Source organism: Acipenser ruthenus, chromosome 13 (genome assembly GCF_902713425.1).
Source record: "Acipenser ruthenus chromosome 13, fAciRut3.2 maternal haplotype, whole genome shotgun sequence".
Classification (NCBI taxonomy): domain Eukaryota; kingdom Metazoa; phylum Chordata; class Actinopteri; order Acipenseriformes; family Acipenseridae; genus Acipenser; species Acipenser ruthenus.
The window spans coordinates 21,864,246-21,879,150 of record NC_081201.1 but is presented as its reverse complement, the minus strand read 5'-3'; the positions used below and the strand labels follow the sequence as shown (position 1 = coordinate 21,879,150).

The window sequence follows — 14,905 nt, the reverse complement described above, 5'->3', positions numbered from 1 at the left end:
AAATCATTCTGTTGGGTTTAATTGATCACTTTAATTGATATTCAAATCTCACTGTTGCACTTGTTCTTTTGTTAACCTTTTGGTTTCAGGATTGCTGATGAAATTAGCTACAGGTTTGGCACCCAGGATGGCCTCCTCTGTTACCATTGTGCTCAGTAAAACTCTCACTAAAACTACAGAGTTTTTGAGAAATTAACTTACATTTAGTACGACTGTGTCTTAGAGGGATTCATTACTTTATCAATATCTTTAAACAACAACAAAAAAAACATGCTAAGTGTAGTCAATGTTATTTTCAGTACAATAATCTTTGGAGATTTTTCTTAGCCTTAACAAAAAAGCACATAACTTCCTAGATTTGATAAATAGATTTAAAACAGTCAATGGCTATGTTTTTTTTTTTTTTTTTTTTTAAAGAAAAAACATAAATTAAAAGATGTATTTTCCTCATGTTTTGTATTCTAGATAGATGTTAAACTTATTTATTTATTTGTTAATTTTGTAAATTAATGTGCAGTAACTATATTATACAGTATCAGAAATCAAGTGGGAAAATAATAAACAGGTTAAGAAAATCAAGAAGTCTAGATACACCCAATATTATAGCATGCTTTACCAATATCATCCATAGTAACTTTACGAAATTATTCAAATAGTTACACTGACCGAGCAAAGATCAAGGAAAAGATGATACTGCAACAGGAAGACTAGGGGAAGTAGCACCTAACTCCTAAAAAACAGATTGGGAGAGGAAATGATTATAAGACTTTAAGCTTTTGTACAGAGCAAGCTACATATTGCGTACCTTATAGAAAAACTGATTTATTAAGGAAACCGCAGCATAAAAACATGCTCTTTATTATTTAAGGTTAAACATGCTCCTTATTATTGTAAACCAACACTATTTACCAATAGCACCTATCCCCAGAGTTAGTGCTTCCTTTCTTCATTAGATAACTCACCCGAATGTGGATTTGCAAAGTAACGTCAGTGAGTACATCCTTATAAAAGTATACTGTGATGAATTTACAGTCAATTTACAGTCATGAATTGTCTGTACATTGGATTTAACATCATTAATTCAGATGTATTTTACTATACTTTACCATACTGTTTTAGCAAGCTGGTCTGTACTGTTCCACACTCACTCTGCTTCCATTACATCACTTTGCTATGCTTTCATCATGGTGTACCACAATACATTCTAAATGGACAGCCCTGTTATTTTCTGTTAAGACATTACTATGGCGTCTCCCTTTGATCTTTTAATTGATCGATTTTCCAATTCAACAAATAACTTCGTGACAGAGAACTGTGGATTTGGCAATGAAAACTGTGGATTAGTTAGAAAACTGAATTTAATCAGTCAATTGCTTGTTTTTCTCTCTGAAAACCAATAGCTTTGAAAAACGACATATTATTCATAACATGTTTTATTGTAACACTTCTTCAAAACCCAAAATACTGGAATTACATATTCAGCATTTTGAATGTATTTGAGTGATGAGTAGACATATAATGTAACTTGTAAGATATATATTTTTTAAAAAGTATATATTTTACATTAACAGTGGCAATGACATTCATCAGTTGAATAAGAAATGTGTTCAGTGGTATAAACAGCTCAAAGTGGCAATTTGATTTGCCGTGTATAATTTTAAATAGTGAACATTTAGCTATCCTGTTTAAGGAATGTTTTATTCATGTATTTATTAATTTGTATTATTGAATAACAATGTCTTAAAAGGACGATGTTCAGGCAATTTATTTGTCACATTCAAGTAAAAAAACAACAGTGTGCCCAGGACAGTTTGCCCCTGTGGTTTTACCATGCGCACCTCCACTCTCTGAGATGCACATTCAGTTATCAAGCTGCTTTATCCTTATATGGCTTAAAAGAAGTCTCAATTTAAAATATAATGGTAACTGCAATGTCTGCTAAAATTGCAAAATAACTCTCCCAATTGTTTTATTTTAGAGATAGTGCCCCCTTAATTAAAATTAAGTCCGTGTATCCGTCTTCCATTGTTTCTGACTGTGCTTGGTGTAAAACAAGAATGAAAAAACACATCATTTTAGTCATATATAATATATATATATTCACACTCGTACCACAGAATCACAATTTTCAAGATATGCATCACAGACATGATCAAGATCTTCATTTGATTTACGAATCACTTTTTACATTCATCCATTATTTGTTCCCAATATACTATTAATCTATTAATTACAGACGTGAATAATTTACAATAAAATAACAGTTTTTTTTTTGTTTGTTTGTTACAACTTTTTATACTACAATAAGTTTAATTTACCACAGCCATTCTGCTGTTTGTAGGACCCAAGAATGATGGCACAGCTGAACAAATTACACATTGTTTCATTTTGCATTTAGTGGAAATGAGGGTGGGCTTGTGTTAACTAACTATAAGTTTGTACGAAGTTAGTTTAAGTTGTAAAACTAAATAGTAGCAGCTTATTCAACACAATTTGCTACTGATATTTCCATTACAATAGAACTCATACAGCATTTTTTTAGTTGATGTTGCTTTGAGCCCTATCCATGAGCTTTAAAGTATTAAGTATTAAGGGATTTTTTTAAATACTACAACTACTTTTAATCGTTAAGACAACTATTCTAAATTAACAACCTTAGACAAGAAAATGTAATACTACGTTCTTCATAGATACCATGTAATATATATCGTTAGAATGGGTTAATGTTATGTTGTGGGGGGACATTCACAAATCCTGGATACAACCAGGTTTTAACCTATGATGATATTCATCTGATTTTTGATAATAGAAACTTATTTTGCTTTTTTTACATCCCAAATATGTTCGCCATTAGAAGTAAAACCTGCTTGTGTTAACAGTATCCTGCTGTTCTAGCATTAGTGATTATTTCGAGTGTCAGTGTAATTTACGTCTGGGGAAAAGTTTTAATTAATTGCATGGTATTGAGAATTATTTTCGCAGGGCTGAATCAGGTCTCTTAGGTTTAGAACTAATTTGAGAAGTCAGTCGATAGAGTAGGGCGATAGTGCCCTTTACTTGCAGGCTTATTCAAGGACTTTAATATTTTCAATGGCGTTCACGACAGCACCTTTCACCTCACCATTATTATTTTCCAAGCAGACATACTTGAGAATTTTTTTTTCAATACGGCTGTAGCTTCAATGCTCTTTGCGGTAACAAATTGATAGGTAATGCATTTAGTTATTTCAACAAAAGGATACCACATGTTTAGTTAACAAGCCTGGCAATCATTATCCAGCATTTCTTCAAAAGGAAATTTATTTTTTTTATTTTTTGTGAGGACACATCCGGTATACAATCTACCATCTGAAAATATTAAAACGTCTGAATAATCCCTTTGTGGTGTGGAAAAGCAATATTTTAGTGATCCCTTGAAGGAATCGACAATAACAAACAGAGAGAAGGAGAGGGGATCAGTCCAGCACTTTTTTGTCCAGCGCTTCCTTACTGTTGGTCCTGGAGTAGGGCTCAAAGGCGGAAGAGCTCAGGTATCTGGCTGACAGTTCTTGCAAGTTCCCTGCCAGGGACCCGGCCATGGACAAGGGGTTTGAGGTGAGCCGGCTGGCCACGGAGCCCAGGAGGGAGGGCATGGGGAAGTTGAAGAGCCCATGGCCAGGTGGGGAGTTGGGCAGTCCCGGAGGAGCCCCCGAGGTGGTCACTGCCGGCAGTGGCGAGCTCCCTGCGGTCCCTGAGGCAGTGGTGTGGGTGCCGTTATTGTTGATGGAGGGACCTCTCAGCGCCGATCCCAGGGCAGTGCTGGTGCAGTGGGGGTGAAGTCCAGGCATCCCTGGGGGAGGCAACAAGCGACCCTGTTCCAGCAACCTCAAAACGCTGCAGGTAGCGGCCGTTTCTGAAACCACCGATCTCAGCTCAGAGTCCTTGCCTTGGTCCTTCTTCTGCTTGGTTCGCCTGTTCTGAAACCAAACCTTTACCTGGAGAAAAATTAACAACGAACAGTTAATTCCAATATTTCATCCACAACTATTAAGCAGGCAATGGTGTTAAATTTAGAAATGCTGAAAGAAATGTAATCTATCCCGTTTCTTTAAGACATCGAGAATGACTTCTCGTCAAAACGATTGTCATTGAATTTATTAGGTTTCTTTTAGTATTTCTTAAGTCCAAACCCCAATGGGGTCCATTTTAGTGGTCTGAACTCGTACACATGTTCTATTATCTTTTTCTTTTTTTTTTTTGTATTTAGTAATGCTAATAAGAGAGTCAATTAATTACCCCAGGATGAAAACCTCGAGGGTTAATATAGAAGTATTTGGATCTGCATGTAAATAATACTACTTTTTGCTTGGATGTCAGTAACAGAAAATACAGACCTGCCAAACTCTTCCTTATTTGCCAGGACTCTCCCATTTTATGGACACTTCTCCCAGACAACTACCTGGACAAATGTTCTCCTGTATTTTGCTCCAAACTCTACTATTAAACACCTTTATGTCAGCAATCTTTACTTTCTGCAAAAATCATGTACAGTCTGTGGTTACTGCAATCCCCGTCTGTACCTAGCAGGGTTTAGGCATGCATTCAGTGCACGAGGCAAGCTCACATAGGGCGCATTGTTTTATTCACTGCTGCAAAGAAACTGGTGGAAGTACATGCACCACCGACTGGATTAAAACAACAGTTTGGTGACATCAACATGGTGACTAGTAGTAGGAGAAAACTTTGTGCAAGGCTATAACAGACTTGCTGTTGTCAGAAAGAAAGACATTTTTAGAATGACAGGTGAAAGGTTTGACACTCTATTATTACAGATTGGGATCATTGCTTCAACACAAAACTACACATGCAATGCTAGTGACACCTGCAGAAAGTCTTGCAGTCACACTACACATAGCAACTGGCAATTCCCAGCAAAGTGTGGCCACGAGCTTCTGACTCCACTCTTTACTTCAGGGTTTTCTTGCTCTTCACAAATCTGTCACGCAGTTTTCTCCATCGAGCTTTACATTCTCTGCAGTCCTTTTCTATTTTTTTCTGAATAGTACACACCAACGCTGTTTCTATTATTTGGGCATCTCTATACATACAGTCAGCACTCGACCTTGTATTAAGAATAAAATCAATCCCCATTATATATATGTAACAAATTAATGCACTTACCCATCACACAAGATTTCCAACTCCGTCACCAGTTTCCTGATACAAAGCCCATCTCTTGAATGTTATAAGTGACTTGTTTAACCATCACAGCCCGCGTTTTATTTCTGGCATGGCAAATTATTGTCTTTATTGTGCACTGCAGTTACACAGCGCTTCCTCCAAAAACAAAGCGAACGAGACAAGGCACGGTAATGTAAAAGTTAATCATTAAACAGATACTGTGATGCATTTTTTTTTAAATCTGTGATCTTTTTCATTTGCAAGTGAACTGTGACATTTGGGCCTTATCGAGCATTATATTCTACAATTTTGAATACTGACTTTGGATACTGTTTTAATTCTAGAAACTGGTGTTGTTTTTTTAATCTTTTGCTCAATTGCATTGCCTTTTACGTTTTATGCAGTTCTGTGCATGGGTAACATTTTGATTTCATTTTGCTGTTGGGTCGTTGGTGAGGAATTTGACATACTGCTACACTACGTACCAGATTTAAAGGTATGTACTGTATTACAGTTCACGTGTCCAGTCGTTTCTTTTGGCAAGTGATATTCAGAATCATATTGTTCTGAATTAAATACTACTTCTGTTGAAAATATAGTACTGTACCAACAAAACCAACTACAGTACATCTAAATGGAAGCTGACTTATTTTAAAACACAGGCCTTTCAGCTATGTATTTTTGACATTGTATCTTTTTTGTGTTCCCTTAAAAAACAGTCACGTTTTTGTCTTTTACTGCTGTGTTATTCCCCCAACTTGTGCGCTAACAAATTTCAGTGAAAGAATCAAACCTTGTACAGTTCCTCAAACCCAAGTCATATTTTTCTTTCCGTACAAAATGTGTGTGTGTGTGTGTGTGCAGGGCAGGGGGTTGCTTGAGTGGTAGAGGTCAGGTTACAACGTGCTCACCTACATACACATCAAATCTGATGAAATAATCAGATATGCATCACACTCGTTTAACCGTCACTGAAGTAAAAATGTTATAGGGTCGGATATGTGAGTGCTGACTGTATTCTTTAACTAAGCGAGGAGTTATATAAAAGTGGATGTTTACGAAGTTCTTCTATTAAATACTATTTAATAGTTTTTTTGTGCAGATAGTAACATGATAAATTAAATTTAATACAAATTCATACAAACATTTTGACGTGATTTCTTATGCTAAGCAGGACTCTTTATTTATGACTTAATTGCTATGACAAAAAAACGCCAAGGTTAGATAATAAAAATAGTGTCATCTTTACAAACTCCATCAACTTAAAATCAAATGTCTTTGCTTTTGGATTGGACTACTTGGAAGGGAAAATTAATGGCATTAGCTAGGACTTCTGTTATTTACCATTTCTTAAATGATTTGCCATCAGAGTCGACTAAAATTTTGAATTTGGTCTCCCCACACTCCACACTGACAGTCTCCATGGTGGTGTCCATGTTATTTTGGTGAATCTCACCAGCTTTCTAGCCCGGTGAGTCTGGTGGCTCATTGGTGAGTTTAACAACAGTTCGTTGAGCGTCACCTGTTGACTTAACAATAGTTCAGTGACCACAGAGTGCCACCGGGTGAGCAAATGGTGAATAAAACAATGGCTGTGTATGCGATAAGCCCTCCCGGTAAAAAAAAATATATATATATTGATGCAAATTTCAAGCTTATTGGACAACAACATATTCTCACATAATCCTAAACAACATTAAGAGAAAAGGCATTTCTGTAAACTATGCGGGACTGATTTTAACGGTGGGACATGGGAGCAAGAATGAGGTTTGTGGTCTGCACAAGGGATCACAGAAACACCAAAAAGCCAGTGACGCTCAGAAAACCAGCACTTCAATTATTAACATCTTTCATTGCCAAAGGAAAAAAGCAGATCAAGAAAGTTACATATGCAGAGACCTGTACATGCTGTGACTAGATCAGCAAATCTGTAGTATTATTCCCAGACTCACAAATTGCAAAGTATTCTGCAGGAAAGTCTAGTGAAAGGCATTTCTATTCCAATTTCAGCTTCAACATTGCTTTAGAAATTCAGATTGATTGATAAACATGTGTTTATATACAGCTATAGTGTGTTCATTTAAAATAAAAAGCAGTTGACAATGGAATGTTATTGACAGTGGTACTATTGATCTGCCATATACTGTATGTGCAGTATAATGAATAACCATGTTGTGTATTATGGCTTTTTTAATTTATTTTTTTATGATGGACTTATTGAAGTTTTTTTTTTGCTTGTTATAAAGTAGGTGCCATAGTTTGATGACGAGGTCAATGTACAGCGCCAAACTCAGCCTTTAGATGTGTTGTGTGATGAAAGTAACAACGCCAATAGTGTATACTTTGCTGTCGTGCAAAATCAACTACAGTGGACCTGCATACCTGAAAATAACACTACACTCGTTTAACACAGTCTATCTCTACCAAGTGATAAAGTGGAATAGTTGTATGCCTTTGTCTTATGTAGGTATTCACTTCAAGGCAGACCACTAACATTTCAGTTTACAAAAGCTCCCTTATTTTGAAAACGCAATGTGGACAGATATGAAAATACAGTGCGTCGGCCAGGATGAGAAAGATCAATTGGGGAACTGTTTCGTAGGGCTACAATACAATACTCTGTTAAAAGCTGAGCACATTGTATGAAAGCCAGAGGTTAAAAAACAATAGGAATGTTACCATGGTGCAAGTCAAGCGGCACAGTGGTATGTAAACTGGGGTCGAAGTATTATGGTTTTTATAGTGATCATGGTTGCATGGTTATTATTTACCACCATTCAAATTTTAATGTAAAAATGCAAGAATTTTTTATTTTTTTATTTTTAATTACAACAAGCTGTGTAATGTGAAAAAGATTTATTGTGGGATAGATGTTGTTGGCTTTCTTTTATCAAACCCTGCTTACATTAAAATGTAACTAATGTTACTTTTTGTGCCACATATACTTTTTTTTACTGAAACCTTTTCCAGAGGAGCGCTATCAACATAATTAATAAAACTATTGAAAAGAACAGCTCGCATCGAGTGTTGTCATTGGTGCAGATCGAGGCGTTTTCAATTAAAGATTTTTTATAGAATTATTCCGCTTCTTCTGAGCGCCGCTAAAAGGACATGTCCGATTAAAATAAAACTGCTATTCAACCACGATACCCTTATTTGACTTGATGTTGCCGGTATTGAATTCTATCTGATGGTTATTTCCCTGACTTACACAAGACAAAATTGTTAAATATTGAGGGTAGTGAATTGGGTCCTTATACAGTAATGTACATTGCATGTACTATTTACTGTCAACACGCGCTAACTGGGAATTAACCAAATTTGTAAATTATCGAATTGTGAAATCCAGAGTCAGTATAACAAAAAAATATAAAAGTCTTTAAAAAAAAAAAAAAAAAAGATAATCAAAAGAACATAATTGAATAATATTTTTAACTGCCAGTTTGCTTATTTGAATAATACGCAATTCACAGTTTTTCCCTTACCCACAAATATACGGTATTCATAATCCTACATAAATATAAACAGGATGGCATTAATTAGATATTATTTCGATAAAATATCGCATTCAGACATTGCATAGGAAATAGAAACATAATTAATTAATAACCAGTTTATGAGGAAAATAATCTAAACAGACAATGATAATTTATCCGGAAAAGATGATAACAATGCAAATAGATACACAAATCATTCAACAATTTAAATTAAAAAAAAGAAACGTAAATATAAATCTTTAAAAACAATCTATACTTATTATATAAACATTCCACCAAACATGAGAACCTGGTGTTAGTAAAACTTATTTTAATAATCATATTTCAAGTCAAAGTGTTTGCTTTGACCTCTCCCATGAATGTAATTTATTAGTTTCACATTATCCTGCACTTTCTTCGTGTTGTTTAGACTCTGTGGCTGTACTTCTTAAGGAAACATGTTTGTGCTCAAGCATACAGGTAAATAAGTTTATCATGTGATGGTAAATTATTAAGGAGTGTTATTATAATGTTACCTTGACATTTATACCACATTAACATGTATATATATCCTGCTCCTACATAGAATGTTTTTAATGCTTTACGTCATCTGTTCAGATTATGTGACATAGCAGTAACAGATATTGCTATTGGTTCTGACCTATACACAGTACAGTGGTACTCAAACATTCGGACATCCTCTTATCTTTTCAATGTAAAATGCTCCTATTCTAGATATCAGAGCTACTAAGTATGACAATTCTTCATTTGTGTTTAAAACTATTGTAAAAACATCTAAATTTGAAATTATGAAGCAAAATATTAATTTAAAGTTTTTAAAAAAATGAGTCGTTCCTTTTAATTTGCATTCTGGTTATATCTTTCAATGAAGTTTTTATATTCTACACAATACAACCAAGCAAGGAATGAAAGGCAAAAGTTAAAAATATGTTTTGACATTCAGATTTCAAATTCAGTTTTATTGTAACACAACAATTATTAGCTTAATTGAAAATGTTCAGATCAAATGTTATACATTTGTCATAATAGGTGAGATGGAACATTTTGCATTGAAAACAGTATAAAATGTTAAACTTAAAAAAACTAAATAAAGGTGAAACAAATACTATAATCTTTTACCATACATTTATAGTTTTTTCCTATTGTAATATCGCCCCATCATAATATAAGATATCAGTTCTAGATAAATGGCTAAATAAATTTAAAACAGCATGTCTTAAAGGGGTTATTTATTTATTTAGGTTTAAGTATTGTATTCATATTCACATGGCACAAATAAAATGTATTTAAACCTTATCATTAACAGTGTTAATTTCCTGTCAACTATAACACATTAAAACATCTAATTGAACACTAATTTAATACTGTAGTGGTAAAAAAAAAAAAAAGCGTGATTCAATAAGATTTTTCCAACACATATAAACCATGGATTATATTTATTATATTTTAGAATTTTATAATTTAATGGGGGATGGCAGTAAATATTCATATACTGTTTTTTTTTTTACAAATAATATAGTGGTTTTGTAGACTATAGTGAACCTGGCCTTAACACATGCGCACAAACTACCTACTGTAATGCAATAAATTTAAATATAACATGCATGGCTTTTTTTGCAAACAATAAATAAGGAAATAGTATAAAAGCACAATAAGTTATCAATTATATGTATTTAATAGGTTTTGCTCATGCAGAGCAGAAATCTGCTCCCAAATTATCTCTGTTTAATTCATTCATGAACTAATATATTTACATATTTGTATAGCAAGAAGTATAATGGTTAACCATTCATTTCTGTGTCTGTTGGCATGGTGTTTTTTTTTATTTTCTGGTATGCTTTCGTTAACAACGCAAAGTAAATCGGTCCCTCTGTCAAATAAATTGTTATATTGTATTTGCCACAAAAATGCAACGGAAAGCTGCGTCATTACCTGCGTTTCAGACAGATTGAGCTGCCTGGCCAGCTCAGTGCGCTCTCTCCCCACCACATATTGACATCGCTGGAACTCCATCTCAAGTCTGTATAACTGCTCCGCTGTGAAGGAGGTTCTGGTGCGCTTGGGTCGGTCCAAGTCCAAACCCTTTGGCAGAACAATCTCTCTGATTGACCCTTTGGCATCTGGAAAAGGAGATCACGTGATGGAAATATTCTTGTGCTGGGACAAATAATCGCAAAGCAGAAAATAAAACTGTTTAAAACCTATTCAGAGGCAAAACATAACCCTATTTCATGTCCTCCAGAAGTGTCAAATGTAATCGTTAGACAGTATCTTACCGAAAAGCAACCCTGCCCACCAGCTTGGATTGCAGTGATTAAAATAACCAAAACAACAACGACCGTATGTGGTTTTTTGTAATATAATATAATTTTTTTCAGCAAAATCAAAATTAAATAATATTGTTATTGTGAATTTTGAACATTCAAAAAATAAAATCCATTATTACTTGCTCAAAATCATTGTTACAATGTGTTTATTAATTGTAAAAAGAAAACGTTGCTGTGTGGCCATTCCTCTGGATAGTGTATTTCATAAATAATTCAACTTTGCTGATCATAAAACATTGGTTTGGTAAAGTCGATAGTTTGGATTTATACATTTTAATATTATGATTGTGAGTTGTTCTCATTTTTAACTCGTTTTGGTTTGTAAACAGTTGGTCCCTGTTGAAAATGATAAAGAAAAATAAAAACATACCTCAATGAGAATGGTAACATAAAAATATTAGAAAATTAAAAAGAAAAAAAAAATACAGAATAAACTGTAAACCTATACTGGCAATTGCAGTTATGAGCTACACATTTTACAATAAAATACTTCAGTGAACCCCTCCACATCCACACCTAGCAGATGGAACAGAAATACAATTACAGGAAAATAAAATACAAATAAACGACACAATAGAATGTTTCTGGAAGCAGCCTTCCACACTACAGAGTTAAGAAATCCAGATTTCACATGCAATTCATATTATTATTACAGGTTGAGTTTCCTTTACTCTGAGTTTCTTTTCTGCTTGAAATATAGGCCCAGAAGAAAGGTGTGCCAACAATGTGCTGACACTAGCCACAAGCACTTTAGCGCCACTATTTTGAATGTGTACGAATCTGTCAATAATATGCCACCCATTTTTATATATTCTAAACATAACCAGACTTTTAAAATTCCAAAAACGATTTTATGGTCTGACAACACTGTAGTAAAAGCATGTCTCTCGATTTCAGTTAAAACCCCTCTCAACCTGTACAAACAGCACTGACAATTAAAATATACTATGACCTTCTTCCATGGTCAAACAGTCACCAAAGAATTATTTTTAGTTATAGGCAATTTTTACACTAAAATACATTTCTAAAATCCACAGTTATAAAAAGGGAATGTTCTTGGCATAAACAATTTTAAATCCTAATTGCTTTTGTTACTGAATTTGATAACTACCTATGAAAAAACCTGCTTTGTTATATTTAATATATTTTATCTACATGTGAGTATTTAATCTAGTCAAATCTATGTATTCCTATGATTATTATTATGGTATTTTACTATAATAATGTATCTTTATTCATCAACCATTACTTATTTTGTAGAAGATAAACATATGTAGAAATGCATATTCCCCTTTTTTATTTCTATGTAGTGCTTTTAAGAAATACTATTTTATAATTTATTTCAAAAATATATACTATAATATTGATTCCTGAGAAAGACATGTGTATCATTAAAAAAAGATAAACTGAAATAAAACCAAAAATGCAAATCCAGAGTTTAAAGAAAAAAAAAATGTATAGAAGAAGTGCTATTGAAATGCATGTTTCCCGCTTAAGTTGAACTTGTATTTGTCAGATATCTCTATCCAAATGTGAACTTTTTTTAAAACATTAATTTTTGGATTGAGTTATTTTCACAATTTGCAGTTATTTTATTCCTGCATCACCAGTTTATATTACTGTACATAGTTGCTTTATAATTTGGCATATCTCCATGTTATTTAAAAGCTGCAGTAGAAACTGTTTCTCTTTAAAATCAATATTTTATGTGATTCCAGTTTATAAACTGGAGTACATACAAGTCAACTTTCAAGGAAACATTAGTGTGTTGAAAAATAAAATGAAAAAAGTAAAAAATAAAAAAAAGAATGTGCTCACGTCTATAAAAAAAAATATTATTGTGATTGAAAACAAAAAATGAAAAAAATGTTTCAATGTTTAAATAACAGGTCCCTAATTTTAACGTAATAATGAAATAAAGTCAAGTTATTCTTGTATATTATTCCTGTTTACACTGTGAGTGAATTACGTAAAAAACGTAAAGACTGAAAAATATCCTAATCGTTTCATAGATCGCATGTCACTGTTTCGTTTAACTAAATTGCATGTTTAGTTGTTTTTTTAAGTCGTTTATTTTAACCAGTAAACAAAAAATACTACAGAGCATTGCAGCTTTCTAAAAAGAAAAGAAAAAAAGTCACTCACCTCTAACTAGTATTCTCCTGCAGTAGTCTGGGTCTGCCGAGTTAGCTTTATTTTTTTCACAGTTTTCCGAAGACCCAGAAGCCGAGAAAGCCTCCTGCTGCTCCTTCAGGAAGGATTTAGAAAGATTTCCTTGGGATTCCTTGCTCTCATTCCCGTCCTTAAGTCCGTTCTTTAAGACAATACTTGTCTCTCCTTCCTGATTGTATCCGACATCCATGCTAGCTATAGACTCTTAGACGTGTAGCTCCAAAAAAAAAAAATAATCGAGTGAAGAGACAGCTATATATATATATTTGGGATTATTGCACGCAATATTGTCCAGATGATGGATTTTTTAAAGGTCCTTTTAAATATGAGAATGACTTCCTAATGCGAGGGGAGATATTTGCTTCATCTGTTTGGCTGTCCTGTGATGGCTGTCCAGCCTGATTTACCCAATGATCATGGACTTCCCAGTGTAACTCCACAGCGATTTAATACCCCTGTCTTAATACATACACATAGAGTTGTTAGATGATCTCCAAACAATCAGACACACAGATGGGCGCACACTTGCTGTTCCAATTGATTACGGTAATTTTGCAGTCTCCACATTTACGTTGCCTCATGAATACATTAAATTGTTTTGGATAAGATATCAGCTCTTAATGGATGGTTTGCTGTGCTCCGTCCTCCCAGTCAAGCAGAATTCAGCCGGGGAATAAAGTGAAATGATTGGTCTCGTTGGCCCGCCTGTAACACACAATCACAGACTAGCAGAAAACTTCGGTGGTGCTTCATCTTGGAATCCCGAGCACATAACCAGCCATACTCAACTCAGCCAGAGTTAGCTGTTTCTGTTTAACAAACTTTAATCGCCTTAAGTCTGTCCCCGTTCAGAGCTCCAGTGCCGACCTGCTCTCTGGCTTGCTATCCTCTCCAGGAAAGCCCCCCCTCCTCCCCAGAAAAAAAAAACCTTCCTTTATAGAAATCCCTTCAGCAGGTTTCACAGCCTCCTTTTATTTAAAAAGCCGCTCCACTGGCATCAGCCATATTACACTTCTTTTTTTCTCCCTTAGCTGGTTTAGCCATTTGTACAGCTGTACCTTCACAGCAGCACTCTTTAGCAGCCTTCAGGATCTGTTAATTTAAAGGAAGCCTTTGTTTCATATATATATATATATATGGACACACACACACATGCAAGGAACCGACAGCACAGAAAATCTCAACTAAAAGTTCTGCTAAATAAAAAAATGTTTTTAAAAAAAAAAAAATCAAAAACTGTCGCCCTGGTTATTATTTCATTGTCGCTGCAACAATATATTTGGGAGCAGCAATGGCAGTAATCCAATAAGCCCATTGATTAGGTTACAATGATTCAATTCAAGCAAATGGTCTTGTGCTAGGAACATGCTCCAGCCCTTCTTGTCACCTTGCAGGGCAGAAGCCCTCTTCATGCTGCTCTCCTTATTCATTCCTTTATGGGAAATTTGGAGCAAAAGGAGTGCAAGATGGCAATTATCTAATTGGACTATTAACAAACAATCCTTTGAGTGTGGCTGCCCGGCAGTGGTTTTCGGGTGGGGTTAAAGGCCACATGTTGCACTAACTCTGTGCACAGTGTTGGGGGCCGTCTGTCGAAACTGGAAGGAAGGGAAAAAGAAAAAGAGAGAGTTCTGACTAAACAGGCTGCTGCTTACAATTGGTGCTGCTTAGCTCTAAGTTGTACCTTAGAGGGCAATTTGAGGAAAGCAATTAGGAGCCTCAAATCTTGTACTGTGTTTGCTGGAGGTG

General features: G+C 34.6%; 1 protein-coding gene across 1 annotated transcript; it reads right to left on the bottom strand.

Moving 5' to 3' along the window:
- Positions 1-610: 610 nt before the first annotated feature.
- LOC117417761 (ventral anterior homeobox 1-like) lies at positions 611-14,635 on the bottom strand. Its single transcript, XM_034030054.2, has 3 exons — positions 13,130-14,635; positions 10,590-10,777; positions 611-3,974 (listed from the first exon to the last, which is right to left on the bottom strand). The coding sequence occupies exons 1-3, from the start codon at positions 13,344-13,346 to the stop codon at positions 3,456-3,458; spliced, it is 924 nt and encodes a 307-aa protein (XP_033885945.1). The 5' UTR covers positions 13,347-14,635; the 3' UTR covers positions 611-3,455.
- Between the last annotated feature and the right edge of the window lie 270 nt (positions 14,636-14,905).

Coding starts and splice junctions, on each gene's coding strand:
- LOC117417761 (XM_034030054.2), bottom strand. CDS start 13,346: ATGGATGTCGGATACAATCAGGAAGGAGAGACAAGTATTGTCTTAAAG. Junction 10,778..13,129: donor CAGGAGAATACTAGTTAGAG/GTGAGTGACTTT, acceptor CTCCTTTTCCAG/ATGCCAAAGGGTCAATCAGA. Junction 3,975..10,589: donor TCAATCTGTCTGAAACGCAG/GTAATGACGCAG, acceptor ATTTTTCTCCAG/GTAAAGGTTTGGTTTCAGAA.